Below are 19,837 nucleotides of genomic sequence, written 5' to 3'. Positions count from 1 at the left end.
TTAGGTTGTTTAACTATGTTATGGAGGAGGAGGGTTTTACTGAGATGATGGAAAAGGAGCTGAATAAATTTTGTAGAGAGGAAAAGGGGAAGCCCATGTCTAGGGTGCTAAAGCGGGTGAATGATGTGGTAAAGAGATGGTCTGAGAGGGGTTATGTAGAGTTGCCCCGGAAAATTAAACTGTTGGAGAAAGGAATTCAGGACATGGAATTGGATATGCAACAAGGTCTTCACTCGGTGACAATGAAATCAATAATTGAAGCAAAGAAAGAATTATGGGAGCTTCATAAGAAAGAAGAATCGATTTGGCTGCAAAAATCGAGATTGAAATGGAGAATGGAGGGAGATAAGAACACCAGATTTTTTCATCATAGTGCTACAGTTAGAGGGAGGAAAAACGGGATTAAGTCCCTTAGAATGGGTAATGAAGTTATAGAAGATCCTACCCTAATTAGAGATTCAGTAGTGGAGTTTTTTAGTGGATTGTTTACTCAGAGTAATTCACTGGAGGCAGAGGAGTTAAATCTGGATTTTCTCAAGCTATAAGAAGGTCAGAGTTTGGCTCTTGAGAAGCCATTTTCGGAAGAGGAGGTTTGGGGAGCAATTGCTAACTTGGATACAAACAAAGCTCCTGGCCCTAATGGTCTGAACTTAGGTTTCTTCAAGAAATTCTGGACCACTTTGAAAGATGATATTATGTTGTTTTTTAAGGATTTTTTTCAGGGGAAGGAGTGGGACTTGGAGGTGAACCATTCTTTCATTTCCCTTATTCTTAAGAAGGATAACCCGGAGGGGATGAGGGATTTTAGGCCAATTAGTCTTGTGGGAGGGCTATATAAAATTTTATCAAAGGTCTTAGCTAGGAGGTTCAGTCTGTGCATTAATGAAATAGTTAGTCCGTCTCAATTTGCATTTATTCAAGGGAGGAGCATACTGGACTGTTCCTTTATAGCAAATGAAGGAATTGATTTTTGGAGGAAGAAAGGGTTGAAGGGGGTGGTTTTCAAGGTGGATTTTAAGAGAGCATATGACTCAGTTGATTGGTCGGTGTTGTTGAAAATAATGGGTAAAATAGGGTTCGGAGAAAAATGGCGTTCTTGGATGTATTAGTGTATGTCAACTGCTTCTATTTCGGTTCTTATGAATGGGACTCCTACGGAGAGAATTCATATGGGAAGAGGTCTTAGACAGGGCTGTTCGTTATCCCCTTTGCTGTTTAATTTGGGTGGGGAATTGTTACATTTGTTGCTAACTAAAGCAGTGGATATGGGGCTGTTTTCGGGCTTTGAGCTAGGAGTTCAGGACCGTTCCTTTAAGCTATCGCATCTACAATTTGCGGATGATCTTATTATTTTTTCAAAAGCTTCAATTCGGGATTTGAAGAATGTCAGAAGGGTGCTGTTGATATATGAGTTATTGGTGGGATTGAAGATTAATCTAGTCAAGAGCAGGCATCAATGTTGAGGAGGATGTGCTAGCCGATTGGTCTAAGGAAATTGGTTGCTCGATGGGTAATTTTCCAGCGAAATACCTAGGTTTGCCTTTGGGGTACAAGAGAAATTCTGTTGTGATGTAGGAACCAATCGTGCAAAAATTTCATAATAAATTGACTGGTTGGAAGGCAAACTCTCTAGCGTTAGCAGGAAGGGTGGTGATGGTCAAAGCTGTGTTATGCTCTCTTCCTACTTATTTCCTTTCATTATTTCGAATTCCAGTTACGGTGTTGAAGAAATTAAACTCGATCATGGCTGTTTTTTTATGGGGGGTTCGACTGATAAAAGAAACATACATTGGGTGAACTGGGAATTAGTCAATAAGCCGAGAAGGTTGGGGGGTCTAGGGATCCCGAACTTAGCTATTTTGAACAGAGCATTGTTGGGTAAATGGGTATGGAAGTTTGCCTCTTTAAAGGATTCTTGGTGGAAGAGGGTGGTTTGTTGTGTGAACAACTTGGACCCGAGTTGCAAAATGTTGGAGAATAATTGGACGGCTCGTGCCTCTTGGATTTGGAGAGGTGTCATTAACAACTTCTTTTCTAATGATGGGTTTGGGGATTGTATTAGGAATAATTTGCGGTTGAAAGCTGGTAACGGGCACTCTGTGTCTTTTTGGAATGATGTTTGGTTGGGAGAAGTCCCCCTTAAAGATTTGTTTCCTAGGCTGTATGCTCTATCGATTAATAAAACGGGTAAAGTGGTGGAGTTTAGGGTGAATAATACTACAGGTAATACTACAGGTTGGTTGTGGGATATTCAAATGAGAAGGAATTTGGTGGACTGGGAGATTGAGCAATGGTTGCACTTGATTTCTATGCTGAATAACATCACATTGTCTCATGAGGAGGATTGCTGGATTTGGTTAGGGAATGGAGAGTGATGCTTCTCTACTAATTCTTGTATTAAGAGTTTTCTTGATTCGGTCAGTATTGAGGGGAATCAAGATTTTTGGGATAGAAATATTTGGGCGGGGATAGCACCTCCCAGGGTTGAAGCCTTCTTATGGCAAGTTGTTCATCAGAGAGTGGCGGTTAAGGAGGAATTGTTGAAGCGTGGAGTGGTCGGGATTGAAGATCCCTTATGTCCATTGTGTGGCAGTTTTGGGGAAACAGTTTCACATCTTTTCCTGCTGTGTGAGGTAACTTGGGGATTGTGGGCCAGATTTTCAAATTTGTGGAACGTTTCTTGGAGTATTCCAAATAACATATTAGACTGTATTATTCAGTGGGATGATCTACTTCCGAATTCTTGTATTTGGAAATCCATTCCAAGGGCCGTATTTTGGACGATATGGAAAAGCAGGAATGAGGTTATTTTTAAGAAGGAAAAGTTGGATGTGGTGATGTTGTTCTTTATTGCTCGATTTAGAATTGTTTCTTGGTTTGCTGCTAGTTTTGACACGCAGATCCCTTTTGACTCATTAGTGGGTGATCTTACTCTTACTGATTCGGTTGATAGACAGAAGAAAGGAAGATCCCAACCTACTTGCTGGGTTCCTCCTCCAGATGGTTTCTTAAAGATCAATGTTGATGGAGCAATGGTGAAGGGTTGAACTAAAGGTGGTATAGGAGGTTTGATTAGGGATAGTAGTGGTGTGTTAATTCACTGGTTTTCTGAAAATGTTTGGGGTGGTCCTCCGATTTTGGCAGAACTTTTGGCGATAAAGAGGGGGCTGAGCTTGCTTTATGATTCAGGTTTGGTTCTTAATAAGAGGATTATTTTAGAATCGGATTCAAGTGTCGCGATGAAGTGGATCAATAATCCGGAATTAAGCAACCCTATGTTTCAATCCTTAGTGAAGGAGATCGTCTCTTTAAAGGAAGGGAAGGATATTTTGTTAAGGCTTATCTTGAGGGCTGCCAACTGGATAGCGGATAGATTAGCTAAAGATGGTATAGGTTGATTTTTGGCTTTGTTTGTGGGATGTTAGAGGGTGGATTCCCTTCGATTCAGAAGGGATTTTGTTTTCCAGTCTTTTGTAATTAGTGTGAAGGTTTGTCAGCAGAAGATGGTTTTTAAGTCTTATGTTTTTGTGGGGAGGTATTAAGTTGTTGTTAGGGATGGCGGTGTATTATTCTTCAGATTAATAAAATTATAGGCACTCTTTTCCTCCTTCCAATGCCCTCCATGTTATTTTCATAACAGGAAAGGTAAGAAGGGGGGTTTTTTTTTTATAGGAATGTAGGCCTCGTTAAAAACCCCCTTCATGATTAATGGAACACTAAGTGTTTCTCAATCAGCGGAAGGAGGAAAAGAGTGCCTTAGGATTCATTAAAAACCACAATATACATAATATTTAACAACAACACATAAACACTCCCTTTACATAATCCACCCCAAAGACTACAAAAACAAATCACAAATGTAAAACTAGCCAATACCAGCTTTGGCTAAACTATCAGCCTCAACATTGGCTGACCTAGCAACCCATCTAATAATACCATTCAACTCCCTTAACTTAGTAACAATATCTTTTACTAGATTAGAGTATACACCGGGGACAAAGATCAAAATTCTTGACCCACTCTACTGCAAGTTTACTGTCAGATTCAATCAATAAACGTTCCTTCATCTGCTGATGAAACGGCTCAAAAAAAATTAGGCCCCTCTTAACTGCCAACAACTCAATCAGCGCCGGAGGACCTGGACCAGAAGGCTCTTGAAAAGAGCCCGTCACCGAGCCATCCTCATCTCTAAGAATTCCCCCAACACCACTCTTCCTCCAATCACCAGTCACTGATGCATCCACATTAAGTTTAATAAAACCCTTTGGAGGAGGAAACCAAGACACAATTTCAATGATCGAACACCTTGACTTAGAGCAATAATCCCCAATAGTAGGATCAGAGATGAGAGAGTCTTTTAGAATAGAGACATCCTTGGTATTCGTTATGAACCAGGTCGCCAGCCTACATCTTGCCATAAAAAACAGATCGATCTGATCGAGCCTACCCCCATCAAACACAATATCATTCCTATATTTCCATATAGTCCATAGCACCACACCCGGAATATATGACCAAATTCTAGAATTAGGGACCAAATGCTCCCAAGCTATCAGAAAACTTTGAGCATTGGCCTGCAAAACCGAACTAACACCCCACAATTTCAAAAATTTCATCCACAATGCCCATGCCACAAGGCAAGTAAAAAATAAATGCAAAGAGGATTCAACCTCTTTTTTACAAAGGGGACATGACACATCTATAACAGCTGAAACTCCTCTCCTTTGTAGTTCCTGTTTTACTGGCAGTCTATGATGCACAACCTGCCACAAAAAGACCTCCACTCTGGGAGGCATCAAACCCCTCCAAATGAATTTCATCCAAAAAGAATCAACTGACAACACAGGACTGCAAGCTTTAACACTGGTCTTAACAGAATAGATCCCATCCCCGTTTCCTCTCCAAACCCACCCATCAGACAGATCTTTGGACAGAGGTATATTGTGAATTAAGGTCATCAGATCGCAGAATTGAACCAGTTCCCAGTCACTCAAACTCCTTCTCAATTGAACATGCCAACACCAAACTGAGGACTTGAACTCACCAAACTCTTTTAACTTCCCATTTTTATTTACAGACAGAACAAATAATCTGGGGAAGACCTCTTTAAGAGGGGAAACAGTCGCCCCATTATCAGACCAGAAACTGATTCTGTCCCCACTGCCTACTCGAACATCTAACAGACTTCGAAATTTAGCTCCGAACTGGTCTTCTTTGAAATGATTATTGACTATCGATTTCCAAATCCAAGAAGAAAAAGCAGGTAGTTTTTCCTTGAAAATCAACAAGCTAGGGTCCAGATTATACTTACTGCAAATAACCTTTTTCCACACTGACCCTCCATCATTCGCAAACCTCCAAGACCACTTTCCTAGGAGTGCTCTATTCATGTAATTAAGATCTAGAACTCCTAGACCACCCGCACTTTTTGCAGAACATACTGTCGACCAGTTTATCCAATGGATTTTTTTAACCTCTGCCCCTCCTCCCCATAGAAAACTGGCCATAATGGAATTTAGCTTAACAATCACGGAAGAGGGTATTTTAAACAGGGACATGAAATAGGTAAGTAATGAGCATAAAACAGCCTTTAATAACACTAATCTTCCTGCCACAGACAGAGTCCTCGCCTTCCAGCTGGCTAACTTCTTGTTAAATTTCTGCACTATCGGATCCCACAACGCTATAGAATTTCTCTTAGCACCAAGCGGTAATCCCAAATATTCCAAAGGAAAATGTCCCACTACACAACCAATAGTATTAGCCCACTGCAACACCTCTTCCTCACTGATATTAATCCCAAATAATCTACACTTAGTGAGGTTTAATTGCAGTCCTGAAATGACTTCAAAGACCCTTAAGACCATCTTGACATTTAGAATCTGTGTCTTCGAAGCCATACAGAAGATAATGAGATCATCTGCGAATTGCAAATGTGACAAATTAAGAGCTGTATCATCCTTGCCAACAATCAAACCACTGAACAGGCCCGAAGATACTGCTTTCCGAATCAGTAGATTAAGTAACTCGCCAATGAAATTAAACAGCAAAGGTGACAAGGAGCACCCTTGTCTAAGACCTCTAGCCATAGGAAATTCATCCGTAGGAACCCCATTAACTAGCACTGAAACCGAGGCAGTTGACACACATTTCCGAATCCAGCCACACCATTTTAATCCGAATCCCATTCTAACCATAACTTTAAATAAAATATCCCAATCTACTGTATCGTAGGCCTTCTTGAAATCCACCTTCAACACACAACCCTTCAATCCTTTCTTCCTCCACAAATCAATACCTTCATTAGCGATGAAAGAACAATCCAATATTTGTCTACCCTGAGTGAAGGCAAATTGTGAATCACTAACAACATCATCCATGCAACACCTCAACCTTCTCGAAAGGCACTTGGAAAGAATCTTGTACATCCCACCTACTAGGCTAATTGGTCTGAAATCATCTAGACCCCCAATATTATAGCCCTTTGGAATTAGAGTTATGAACGAATGATTAATGCCATGCTCCCAATCCTTTCCCAAGTAAAAGTTATTGAAAAAATTCATAATATCAGCTTTCAATGAAGACCAATTTTTTTTGAAAAAACCCATACTCAGCCCATCCAGACCCGAAGCTTTGTTACTATCACACGAATTCAAGGTTTCAAAAATTTCACCTTCCGTAAACTCCTTTTCTAGCATAAGACTCTGCTCCATTGAAATTCTTGAGAAATTTAAATTAATATCCTCCACTTCCAAGGTAGTGCGGCTATTGAAAGCTTTGAAAAAATGCTCTTTGACAGCAGACTTTAACCGGACCGGGTCCCTGATAATAACCCCATCAACACAAATAGCATTTAGAGCGTTCCTCCTCTTCCTAATGGAAGCACAAGTGTGAAAAAATTTAGTATTCCGATCACCATCTTTAACCCACTTCTCTCTTGAATTTTGAAACCAGATTTGCTCCTCAATTCTGTAAAGTCTCCAAAGCTCATCCCTCAGTAACTTCAGCTCTGATGAACTATCAATAACTCCTGAAACTCGATTCTTCTGAAAAGAGTTTTCTAGGTGATGGATCTTGTCTTCAATAGCAGAAATCTGTTTACTAGGAAACTGAATCCTATTTCCAGATCAAGTCTTTATAGCAAACTTAGTATTTCTAAGAATGCTCAGAATTCCTGCTTTTTTTCTGACCCTCTTGAACTCATTAATAGACTCTGCAACTTTCTCTTGGAAGCCGTCCTCAGTCATCAAATAGCTAAACAGCCTAAACGGCCTCTTGCCCCAATTGTCTTCCCCACTCTCCAAAATAATAGCATTATGATCAGAAATGGACTTTGTCAACAGCGATTGGGTAATATCAGAAAACTTAGAAAGGAAGCTAACATTAACCAGAAACCTATCCAGCCTAATAACAGTGGGGCAATCCCGATTACTGCTCCATGTATAATTCCCCCCTATTAAAGGTAAGTCAATCATCCCCGTTTGCTGAATGAACAGATTGAAATTTTCCATTGAATTTCTATTTTGAGACCTGCCATCCTTCTCCTCCTCTGTTAAGTAAGCATTGAAATCCCCTCCCACACATAAAGGCAAATTGCACCCATTTAAAAAATGTCCCAATTCTTCAAAGAAACTGGCCTTCTCTTCTTCCATAGACGGGCCATAAACATTAATGAAACCACACCTAAATTGATTGAATTTGAACTTCCCAAAAACAACAATGAACCTCCTATGGATAAACTGGTCTTCTAACTCAAAACAACTATCATCCCAACAACTAAATAAGCCTCCTGAAGATCCAACTGCTGGAGACACAACAAACCCCTGCAGCTTATTCAACCCACTTCTTGTTAAAAATGAGCTTGGTAAAATCTCAAGTTTTGTCTCTTGGAGAAAAAGAAATATTGGTTTTTTCTCTGAGGATAACTTCTGAACAGCTCTCTGTTTTTCCTTTTTGCCCAGCCCCCTAACATTCCATGACAAGATAATGATTTTTGTCATCATATTCAATTATAAAAAATACCAAAGCAATCCCAGAATCCATCTTAGGACTCAGCTAGCCTGACTCAAACCTTTCTCCAAATCCATAATTTTTTGTAGAAAAGCATTATTCCCTTCCTTGAACGAAATGCCCAGCATCCTGCTTATCTCCCAAGTAGCAATCGCTTCCTCCAACAGCCTTGAGAATGTTAATGTGGATACTGTAGTCACACTAGCATGGTCTAGAGCATCCCTAGTGAGGGATCTTTTCATTCTCCTGTAAGAGCGCTTGCCTCTTTGATCAACACAAACCCCTTCAGCCAACCCAGCCGCCTCTGAACTTTTAGAATGAAAACCACTTGAGATAGGAAACCTACCCAACTTTAAACTAGAAACCCTTCCTGGCTCATCCAACCAAATTTTTCTTTCTCTGGACCTGCTATAAAATCTCTGATGACTCTTAATTAGCTTTCTCCCAACCGGGGCACTCTTCCAAGAAATAGGACTAGCAGAACGAGTTGGCGAACCAGCTCTAAAACATGACAGCTTTAAGCCTTCAGCAGACCCCACTTCACCATCCATACCTGTTGAATCCTTAAAACCCGCCTCAGACCATAAGCCTTGACTGCCTCTGTCTTTGTCTCCATCCCCAGAGCTGCTAGTAACATTATGAATTTGCTTTTGATTAGCATTTCCGGGCCCAATGAATTTGACTGCTGGCCCAGCCGGAACTAGTCTCAAGATAGGAGAAAAAGGCTCACTGCTCCTGTCTGAAAGGGCCTGCAAACTGTCTTTATAATCCCCCTTATTTCTTAAACCCAGCCCAGCATAATCTCCCTTTTTACTACTCCCCAAACTGTGACCTTCTGACACAACTTCATTAATGTCTTTCCCTGCCAAGCTTCTTTTTGAAAACTGATTTTCTTCACCTGCTGCACCAACCCCGACAGGAAATCCCTGATCAATCCATAAGTCCACTTTCTGCCGATCTTCCACATCAAGCTGACCTGGACCTGCCATGTCTGACGAACGTATACTATCGTCTTCCTCCTCTGACGACTCTACGACTGTGACTCTATCGTCGGAAAATTTATCCGACGAGATGCCATGAAAGAAATTTGAAACCTGGGAAGTAGATCCCAACTTAGAAGTCACCTTATATGATCTTCCATAGGAACCTAGAGTAAACACTTCCGGGACGTCAAAGGGACTTTCCACCCTAAGCAAAATTCTCACCATCGAGAGATCTTCCCTTGTTAGAGTCGAATCCTGGATGACCTCCACTAAACCCCACCTTCCAGCTAACTTCTGTAAGAAATTCTCTTGCCAACATAATAGAGGGACACCGAACAGCTCCACCAAACAATAAGCCATAGGCACTCCACCTTCATTCAACAGCGGTGCCAACCGATCGAACCAGAACCATAACTCCTTACTCTTATTTGACCACGCATCCTTCATCAATTCCTCTGATTTGAACGTTATAACACAAGAGTTCCAAACATATCCCCAGCTCGCAACTTGAACTTCAATACCATCACTAGCCAAACCTTTTTGAACCAACTCCAGCTCAAAGGAATGTTTCACAAGACCCGTTAGAGATCTTTTCACCCAACTTGAATTTTCAGTAGGAATATGCATTTCCCAAATATTCTTCTTCTTCTTCATCCCTCTTCCCCTGTCTAGACTTTCGTAACTTTTTCCTATATGCTCCGACTCAGTCTTTTGCGAACTGCACGACACCAAGACATCTTTGTATGATCTATCATCTCTTAATCTGCTCGGAATCACAGCCTTCGAACTTGGATTAGCTTTATCAAATATAACCTTTTCATGGACACCAACTGAAAGACGAAAAGAACCAGCAACCCTTGGTCGGACACTCTGGTACTTTGCAACTCCAACGTAAATTTTCCTCCCATCTATCCACAACCCGTTAATATTTTCAACTGCATTCCTCATCTCTGTTTCATTACCAAACTGAACGAAGGCAAAAGTGAAAGATTTATACTTTGGCCTGTTCACCACATTTGGTATGAAAATTCTCACCACCTGATCGATAAATATGTTTCTTAGCTCACTCCTAGTGACTCTCTTACTCAGGTTGTCAACGAATACAGTCCAACTCCCGCCGGAGGAAGACTGGCCTATTCCTTTTTCTCTCTCTTCTTTCCTGACACTCTCTCTCATCATTTTTAAAACAAGTTCAAACAAAGATAGATGCACATCAGGCTCCCATCTGATGGAGATATCAGTAGCACTGAACAGAGAGCAGGCAACTATCTCCTTAAGACCGCCAGAGCGCCGAACAAATTTTGCATTCTGCATGTCAAACAATGAAACTTTTGTCTCCAGTTCATCGTCTTCCAGACATTCCTGATAAATAGATCTAGCTCTTTCAAGTTTCACCTATGTGGATTGTTTCTCCTTGTTCACACACAAACTGAAGTGAAAGATGTCGAGCAAAAGAGAGTATTTCAATGTCCTGGCCTGATTAGAAACTGTGGACAGTATATCTGCATTACGTGGTGTAACATCAGCTGAAACACTAATAACAACTCGACCACCCTGAGACCCATAATTTACACGCTTGGGATCAGAGACAACTGAGTTTTCCAAGTAAGTGTCACCACAAAAACTAACTGAACAACGTTCAACATTAAATTTTAAAAGTCGAGTGCCCTTCCCTGATGGTTTAGATGAACGCCCTGTCTGGCTCTGTGTTGCTTTCTTACCAGCAGAAAGAGTTTTGAACAGTGCTTGAAAGGACAAAGCTGTTACTATAAGTGATTCAAAACGCTTAAAGGTCAAATAAATGTCCATTCCAGTCACATCAGCAAAAAGAGCTAATTTACATCTAGGGCCATCTTCTTCAGATGATTCCATGTCCTTTTACCCCAATCTAGACTAACCTTTGCTATATGCAGTAATGAACATGAATTTGATTCCACAGTGAAAAGGCTTTCATTCAAACATTCTTGATATTCATCTTCCAGATGCAAATTCAGCTCACCAAGTTCCATGTGTACTGTGGTTCCTATACTAGAAATGTTGTTAGCAAATAGATGTAATGACTATGAGCACCCCTGCATTAGAAATCAAAGTCAAAGGTGTCTTAGTCATCGTGTTATACCAAAAGTCAAACATAAACTAATAGAGGCATACAAAGTGAAGAAAAGAAAAGAAAAATGAACGTACTCCAAAAGGAATATTATGTTACTCGAAATGGCAAATAAATTACAGATGTGAGTGACTGCAGAAGATCCTATACTGATATATAGAAGAAAAATTCTTATTTCAGTAAAACCATCATAAAGATACAAGCTATTAGTTAAAGTAGGATTCTTCTTTTAGCAATATGCTGATTTTAATTGGTCTAAATTTTAAGTGAATTGTTCATTATATAGATAGCCATCATGGTCCCACCACCTGGTAGCAAAAACATTGGCTCCACAACACAACAAACCAAAAGAAAATTACATTTGACTAATGCTTCAGTAGTGATGTGTTAGTGGCATGATCATCTTCCACAAAAAAAATTTGTTAGTCAAGAACTGAAACTAAACCACAACAAGGAACTAAAGAGTCCTATTCCACATATAAATCCTACAATACTAACTATATTGACATAAAAATATTACAAGCGGATTATGCACCTTCATATTCAAAATCATGTGCTAGTACAGCATGAGCAGCAATATGCCATCTCAGCCATTTCCTAGATACTCAATATAAATGAGACAGAACATGTTGCCTACATGATACAGTGGAACACCACAAATACTATAAAGCACAACCGTCATCTCAGGGGCTGATACAGTACATGTCCACATGATAACTTTGGATTCAGTTGATTGTGGCTTCTCCAGAGTATAAGTTTCCTCTTGAAGAACCATTCCCTTCTTTTTGGAGGACTGCAACCTCAACCATGGCTTCAATTTACTCAGTATAATATTGCATTGGGTCCCTCCAAGCTTAACATCAACCTATACTAGAAATGTTGTTAGCAAATAGATGTAATGACTATGAGCACCCCTGCATTAGAAATCAAAGTCAAAGGTGTCTTAGTCATCGTGTTATACCAAAAGTCAAACATAAACTAATAGAGGCATACAAAGTGAAGAAAAGAAAAGAAAAATGAACGTACTCCAAAAGGAATATTATGTTACTCGAAATGGCAAATAAATTACAGATGTGAGTGACTGCAGAAGATCCTATACTGATATATAGAAGAAAAATTCTTATTTCAGTAAAACCATCATAAAGATACAAGCTATTAGTTAAAGTAGGATTCTTAACCATCATAAAGATACAAGCTATTAGTTAAAGTAGGATTCTTCTTTTAGCAATATGCTGATTTTAATTGGTCTATATTTTAAGTGAATTGTTCATTATATAGATAGCCATCATGGTCCCACCACCTGGTAGCAAAAACATTGGCTCCACAACACAACAAACCAAAAGAAAATTACATTTGACTAATGCTTCAGTAGTGATGTGTTAGTGGCATGATCATCTTCCACAAAATAAATTTGTTAGTCAAGAACTGAAACTAAACCACAACAAGGAACTAAAGAGTCCTATTCCACATATAAATCCTACAATACTAACTATATTGACATAAAAATATTACAAGCAGATTATGCACCTTCATATTCAAAATCATGTGCTAGTACAGCATGAGCAGCAATATGCCGTCTCAGCCATTTCCTAGATACTCAATATAAATGAGACAGAACATGTTGCTTACATGATACATTGGAACACCACAAATACTATAAAGCACAACCGTCATCTCAGGGGCTGATACAGTACATGTCCACATGATAACTTTGGATTCAGTTGATTGTGGCTTCTCCAGAGTATAAGTTTCCTCTTGAAGAACCATTCCCTTCTTTTTGGAGGACTGCAACCTCAACCATGGCTTCAATCTACTCATTATAATATTGCATTGGGTCCCTCCAAGCTTAACATCAACCTATACTAGAAATGTTGTTAGCAAACAGATGTAATGACTATGAGCACCCCTGCATTAGAAATCAAAGTCAAAGGTGTCAACATAAACTAATAGAGGCATACAAAGTGAAGAAAAGAAAAGAAAAATGAAAGTACTCCAAAAGGAATATTATGTTACTCGAAATGGCAAATAAATTACAGATGTGAGTGACTGCAGAAGATCCTATACTGATATATAGAAGAAAAATTCTTATTTCAGTAAAACCATCATAAAGATACAAGCTATTAGTTAAAGTAGGATTCTTCTTTTAGCAATATGCTGATTTTAATTGGTCTAAATTTTAAGTGAATTGTTCATTATATAGATAGCCATCATGGTCCCACCACCTGGTAGCAAAAACATTGGCTCCAAAACACAACAAACCAAAAGAAAATTACATTTGACTAATGCTTCAGTAGTGATGTGTTAGTGGCATGATCATCTTCCACAAAAAAAATTTGTTAGTCAAGAACTGAAACTAAACCACAACAAGGAACTAAAGAGTCCTATTCCACATATAAATCCTACAATACTAACTATATTGACATAAAAATATTACAAGCGGATTATGCACCTTCATATTCAAAATCATGTGCTAGTACAGCATAAGCAGCAATATGCCATCTCAGCCATTTCCTAGATACTCAATATAAATGAGACAGAACATGTTGCTTACATGATACAGTGGAACACCACAAATACTATAAAGCACAACCGTCATCTCAAGGGCTGATACAGTACATGTCCACATGATAACTTTGGATTCAGTTGATTGTGGCTTCTCCAGAGTATAAGTTTCCTCTTGAAGAACCATTCCCTTCTTTTTGGAGGACTGCAACCTCAACCATGGCTTCAATCTACTCATTATAATATTGCATTGGGTCCCTCCAAGCTTAACATCAACTTCTACTCTAACAGGTGAGACTGGCTGAAAAGCAACAGCACCAAAGAGAATAAGCCAATTAACCAACCCAATAAATCATACATGTGGAACTGACAATATATTTACCATATCACCAACACAAGGCCTAGCCATCCTAATAGAAACTATTCAACCACCAATCCTCCAAAAGTGCATAACAGGATGAATCAACTATTCATTTCTACCAAGCTACAATGCTAGACATACACCCACATAAAATGCTGATGCCAGATCAGATCCAAGGATTTCTTATAGGCACTTCATATGATAGTTCCCAAATTCATATTCATCAGAGATCACATGGTAAAAGGCAGAAAGCAAAGCAACAACTGAATGAAGTGTAAACTTGATCACAGAATTTTGCTATTAAAACATATTTTACCAGTTGTACCACACAGAAAAAGTAAAGGATAACAACTTGGCAAATATCCAACCTGCAATGATTGCACAGTACCTGACTGTATTGGAATGTAGACAAAAGAGACAACATCAACTTTCATTATCTGCAATACAGAAGATCCAGCTTCCCTAAGAAGCTGAAAGTGAGAAAAACAAAACTCAATAATAGGCTGAGATGAAAGATAATAATTTAAATAATAAAACATAAAGCTGGGACATCAATAGTAAGGACTATACATGTATCTCACTGAAATCCAACTGAACATCAAGGCGTGTACTCTCCCCCACATCCTCAGTTGATCTTGATTTGATGCATTTCAATTGAATGCCCATGATGTTATTCTCAACAGCAATATCATGTTGCCGATGCATAAATTTCACATCTAGTTTTGGCAAGTTGAAGCAAATCTGTCTCAAAGAACAAATGAATGAATGAATTAAAACTAAACTTCCCACCAGCGCATTCAAATAACAAGAGCAACACTTATCTTCTTAACTTTTAGCAAGATATTGTCATGCATTCAATTTTTATAGGCACATTCAATTTTTAGTTCTCACTGATCAACAAAAGAAAATATGGCTTCACCAAACAAACATTCATCCTCTTTTATATGGTTTAGAATCTCTATAATGCACCTCTTCATTGGAATCTGTTTTTTAGTTTCTTCCATTATTTTTATTGTTACATAAGCATGCTACCCGCAACACTAAACCGAGTTTTCCAAGCAGGCTGGAATTACATCTACACTTGCTCATTCCAGTAGAACGTCAAATAACAATTTTCATGATAACTAAGGAACAATCACAACCGAGCCCAAAACTAATGTATTACTCTGATAATGAAGCTGCCTACAGTTGCTTCTAATCTTTGAATTCAATGAGTGAAAACACAAACCTTTGCTGGAAACATAGAAGTATACTTTGTCAATGACAAAATTGCAGCTTGATTTTTCTGAGGTTTTCTGGTGGTTACAGAATCAGCAGTTGACCCTGCAACTTTATCAGTTTGACTAAGTACATCTTGTTTTTTATTCTTTGAGAGCAGCTCCTCATTGAAGTTCACAACAATCTCTCCACAGTTAATGTCCACGTTTTGAACAGCTACACAGCTTCCCTGATTGCAGATTAAACAAATAGAGCAACATTTCAGTGCATAAAGAAAAAGCCAAAACACGGGATACATGAATAAGCAGATAATATGTGTATGAGAAAGAAAGCAACCCAAGGGAGCGTAAAGCAAAAGGTAAAACTCACCACCCTTAACTAATCGACAAACTTATGTCAAATAAAATGGGCCGCAATGGTTTGAGCATTATAAAGAAAATTCCAGAAAGAAAAGAAATACCTATCATGGCAAAATTCGCAAGAAAGAGAGAACTCTTCGCAGCTAAAAGAACAAGAAGGCTTCTCTATAATGCCAGAGAGCATCTGAATAGCATAGACATAAAACGGTAATATGTGCAGCTTAACGAACAAATTGTGTTTGGAGCCACTATCCTTAAATATGTCTACTTTTCAGCAACCGCTCTAGGTGTCTGCATAGTTTCAAGATACAACTAACTTTAGTATAAGAACTTAAAAGAAAAAGCAACAGAAAAAATAGATAATTAATAACGAATAAAATTTGTGGATCTATGTAAAACTAGGGCATTCAGATACTGTCAAACCCTGACAATGATACAGCATAAATGACATTTAGTTTCTAAACAAAATCAAGATGAAGTCACAAATATGTTTATTAGAATCATACTCCAAGATCAATACTCCCAAATCGTGTAGATGTGTGATATTATGCGGCAATGCAAAAAGTTTTAACAGAATTTCTTATTTGATAACTTACAATCATCCCCCACCACATCCGTAGCTCCCCAGTTATCATTTATTCCAGAACACACACAACAAAGACACATCAAAAGCATTAACAATTATGTGCTGAAAATGAATTATGCAAAAGTTAAATCATTACTCAAAATGGAGAAAAAAGGGTCAAGACTGTTTACCTTCATGACCAAATCCGTGACAAAAACCGAAAAATATCTTGCAATGTTAGCTACAACCATCCACTTTCCCTTTCCCCTTCCTGATGTGCGAGGTTTCCGCAATCTAGATTTCTGTGAGCTTTTACTCGAAGGCCTCAATACAACTTCCAAGTCGCATATCAACACCTGCAGCTTTGGATCCTTAGAAAGAATGCCAGCCCCAAGTTTAACCAAGGACTGGCATAGACTAAGCTTGATTTCACCCACTAATATGGATTCAACAGCACCCTGAATTTTTTTTTTCAAGAAATAAAATATGATGAATGATTACATAGGTTTCGATATAGGAGCCAGAAAAAAAAGGCAATAAATTATACGAAATCAACATACTGGTCCATAACTATATATATATATATATTCCAGTCAAATGGATTCAACTCAAAAAGACACTTATCTATTGCTCGTGCCTCCTGAACATCCATTTAAATTTATTTCAAATGCACATTGTTGACCCCAAATTAAAACAAAATGAAAGGACATGGGATGACAAATTTCTCCACACACTAACACAAAAAAAAATTACAGAGATAAAACATGCACCTTGCAAACCAAATCCAGGACAAAGTAATGCATATAAGTTGACAGAAAAAAAACCTGTCATTGCAGTAACATGACAAGTGGTATGGTCCATCATATAAGAAACAAATACCAAGAACTTAACCCCAAAGGCACAACATGAAAGGAAACTTCAATTTAAAAAGGTCCATGCTACTATATAAGTCAAATTACTTTGTATTATTCTCTTAAAAAAATCTAGTCCAAGATCTACTTTGTTATTGGTAGGAAAAGGAGCATGAGAGAAAGATGCAAGAGAAAAAAGGAAAGAAAAGTAAAGACATATTTCAGAAATGGAAGCGGTACCTACTGGGAAGCATATGTGAACAACCAAAGTTTTCTATCTAATTTAGCAGTCTAATTTTCAGAAATAGTTTGGGTAAAACAATGGATCATGAAATAATGAAAAACTCTTCGATCAAAAAAGAAAGAAAGAAAGAAAGAATGGAAAACTCATGTAAGTGCAATAATTTTTTACTTTTCCCCTCTCATAATTCCATCCTACTAAGCAAGTAGAAGAAACATTTTATTTTTTGCATCCACTTTTCTCTCCTTTCCAAGGAGGAAACATAACTTACCTGCTCCTGCTCGTAGAAAATTGATTAACACTGGAAGGAAAGTTAAGTTGTTCAACAATATAATGACTCCCTTATTAGCAACTAGCAGAGGCTTTACTACCTAAATTACATGTATGAAACATTATTTATGGAAACAACCAGTTGAAGTACAGGAAAACACCTTATTGAACTTTACAACAACATCCTTCAAACATTTCCATCCACCAACAAGGAATCCAACAGATGCTCCAAGTATCCTGCTTAGAATCCAAGCCAGCAACCTTGAAGCAAAACTGCAAAGGGAAGTAAACATATAACAGAGGTTCACCGACAGCTTATGGATTATCACTCCCAATTTCAAACAGAGGAGACGCACTAAATTCAGAAATAAAAAAGCAAGGTGATGAAAAGAAAAACAATTTCGCTACAAAGATATCTCATTGGAATCATTCTGCTGAAGAGAAGAATAGATACATTATGACGCCAATTATCTAATTGTAATAAGTTAATATGAGACAGATTTGTCATCGCAATTTGAAAAAACACCAAGAAACATAAAAAATAACAAAAAGATTTCCAATTTTCTTTTTATAAAAAAATCAAATACATAATAATAAAATCGAAATGCATAAGCGAAAAGCTGATCGAAATAACATTTCAGAATTCAGATAATAAACTAATAAAAATAAAAATGCCGACAATTGCATAAACAATTTTTAACAGAGTGCAAAGCACAGGGACTTACATGAAAACCATCAACAATGTGATGGAAGTCATAAAGAATCCAAAGAGAAACTTGACAGGAGAAGCCGCCATTTTTTTTCTTGTGGCAAGACTTCAATTCTACGAACCGTAGAAAATCCGATCAAATCATCCAATTCGAAAAAAAAAAGAGGACGAAGCAACGGCTAATGTATCAGCTTCTGTACGTAATAGCATCGCAAAGTAGAAGAACAAAGGAGGAGACGAAACCCTAAAGGAATTGTGCTTCGAAAAGATAGAAAGCGATCTGATAGTTTACTAGAAGCAATGAGAATGACTCTTCAAGGACCAGCGATAGAAAGGGAGAGTGTTGACATGAAAGAAGATCCGATCCATCATTTGGTCGATGAACAAATGAACTGACTGCTCCTGTTTTTAATTTCCGGTTTTCTTTTTTCCTTTTTTTTTTTTTTAATTTTATTTCACAAGTAGCGAATGGTGGGATCAAGTGGTGTGAGGGTGCAAGGGAGATGGGTGTGCTTAGGATGCCCCATTTTTAAATGTCGAATGTGTCCTCGGGAGATTGCGAGGGAATCAGGAAGAGTCAACGCCTCAACGGTGCGTTTTGTTTTGGGTCGGCAACCCAACATTCTGTTTTGGACCTTCGGTAGTGAGGAAGAATTGGGTTACCTGTAAGCAACGTGGATTTGGTGCCGTGGCTGAACTTGATTGGTCCAAAAATGTGGTTAAATTTTGAGTCGATCCAAAAAAAAGATAATTAACAATTACGATGATTTTCTTAATAAATAGAAATTTAAATGCTAAAATCAATATTTAGACAACTTTCACAATATTAAATTTTAGATTCTACCTTTCACTTGTTTAAAACTGTTGTCCGAATCATAAATTAAATGATAAATAATTTAAAATTAAGACTTCAGTTAATATTAATTCCAAATTTAATTATTGTACAACTCATACCCCTTCTTAAAATTTAATCAAATGCACAAACCAAACTCTCAAATGCAAAAATAAAATGTAATTTAAATACCAATATGATAAAGATGTCTATATGCTTAAGTTGTTTTATCTAAATATGTTTTTTTTTAATATTTTACATAAATTCATATTTTTCTCTAAAACTCATGTACAATATATCAGTTGACTTAGTATTACAAATAAATCAAATAATAAACAAATATGTAAATCTTTTGTTGTAATGCATACAGTCATTTGTTCAAAAATAGAAGGATGAAAATGAAGATATTAACTTACTTTTAATTTGAATAAATAAAGTATTTTGTCAGAGATAAAACAAAATGTTGAAAATATAAGTTGCACTGAAAATACAACTTTGAAAAAAAAAGGTATGATAATTTTTCAACAATTAGGTACCGAATGGTGCATAGTCAAAAAGAGCTTGATTTTGTTGAAAAAATTAAATGGGATAATCACAAACTTTAGTCCCTAGACTTTAGGGTATTTATAAGATTAGTCCTTAAGCTTCAATTATAAATACCCTAGCTCATTTAGCTTCAAAATCATCCCAAATCATTCTAGCTTTCTCCCAATACTAGAGAATTTAGAGAGTTTCTTGAGAGTTGTTTTCTCCCTTTTATCAAGAGAGAATTATCATTGTTTTATCCTTGGTAGATCGAGAGAAGTTGTAATTCTTATTTTCTCATAGT

The 19,837-nt window shown here is 37.7% G+C and overlaps 1 protein-coding gene across 1 annotated transcript; it reads right to left on the bottom strand.

Annotated features, from left to right (window-relative positions):
* Nucleotides 1–15,397: 15,397 nt before the first annotated feature.
* On the bottom strand, nucleotides 15,398–18,682 carry LOC120154277 (protein SABRE-like). Its single transcript, XM_039166074.1, has 5 exons — nucleotides 18,193–18,682; nucleotides 17,629–17,740; nucleotides 16,297–16,563; nucleotides 15,642–15,724; nucleotides 15,398–15,410 (listed from the first exon to the last, which is right to left on the bottom strand). Exons 1-5 carry the CDS (start codon nucleotides 18,261–18,263, stop codon nucleotides 15,398–15,400), a joined length of 546 nt encoding a protein of 181 aa, XP_039022005.1. The 5' UTR covers nucleotides 18,264–18,682.
* Between the last annotated feature and the right edge of the window lie 1,155 nt (nucleotides 18,683–19,837).

The sequence above is a fragment of the Hibiscus syriacus genome, unplaced genomic scaffold (assembly GCF_006381635.1).
Source record: "Hibiscus syriacus cultivar Baekdansim isolate YM2019G1 unplaced genomic scaffold, ASM638163v2 tig00111127_pilon, whole genome shotgun sequence".
In the NCBI taxonomy this organism is placed as follows: Eukaryota; Viridiplantae; Streptophyta; class Magnoliopsida; order Malvales; family Malvaceae; genus Hibiscus; species Hibiscus syriacus.
The sequence above is the reverse complement of the archived record's forward strand: the minus strand, read 5'-3'. Positions and strand labels throughout refer to the sequence as shown.

Bases quoted from the DNA above. Each gene is read 5' to 3' on its own strand.
- LOC120154277 (XM_039166074.1), bottom strand. From the start codon at position 18,263: ATGGCGGCTTCTCCTGTCAAGTTTCTCTTTGGATTCTTTATGACTTCC. The intron at 17,741-18,192 runs GTAAGTCCCTGT...TTCCCTTTGCAG, and splicing joins ACATTGTTGATGGTTTTCAT to TTTTGCTTCAAGGTTGCTGG. The intron at 16,564-17,628 runs GTGTTTTCCTGT...AAAAAAATTCAG, and splicing joins TTGTTGTAAAGTTCAATAAG to GGTGCTGTTGAATCCATATT.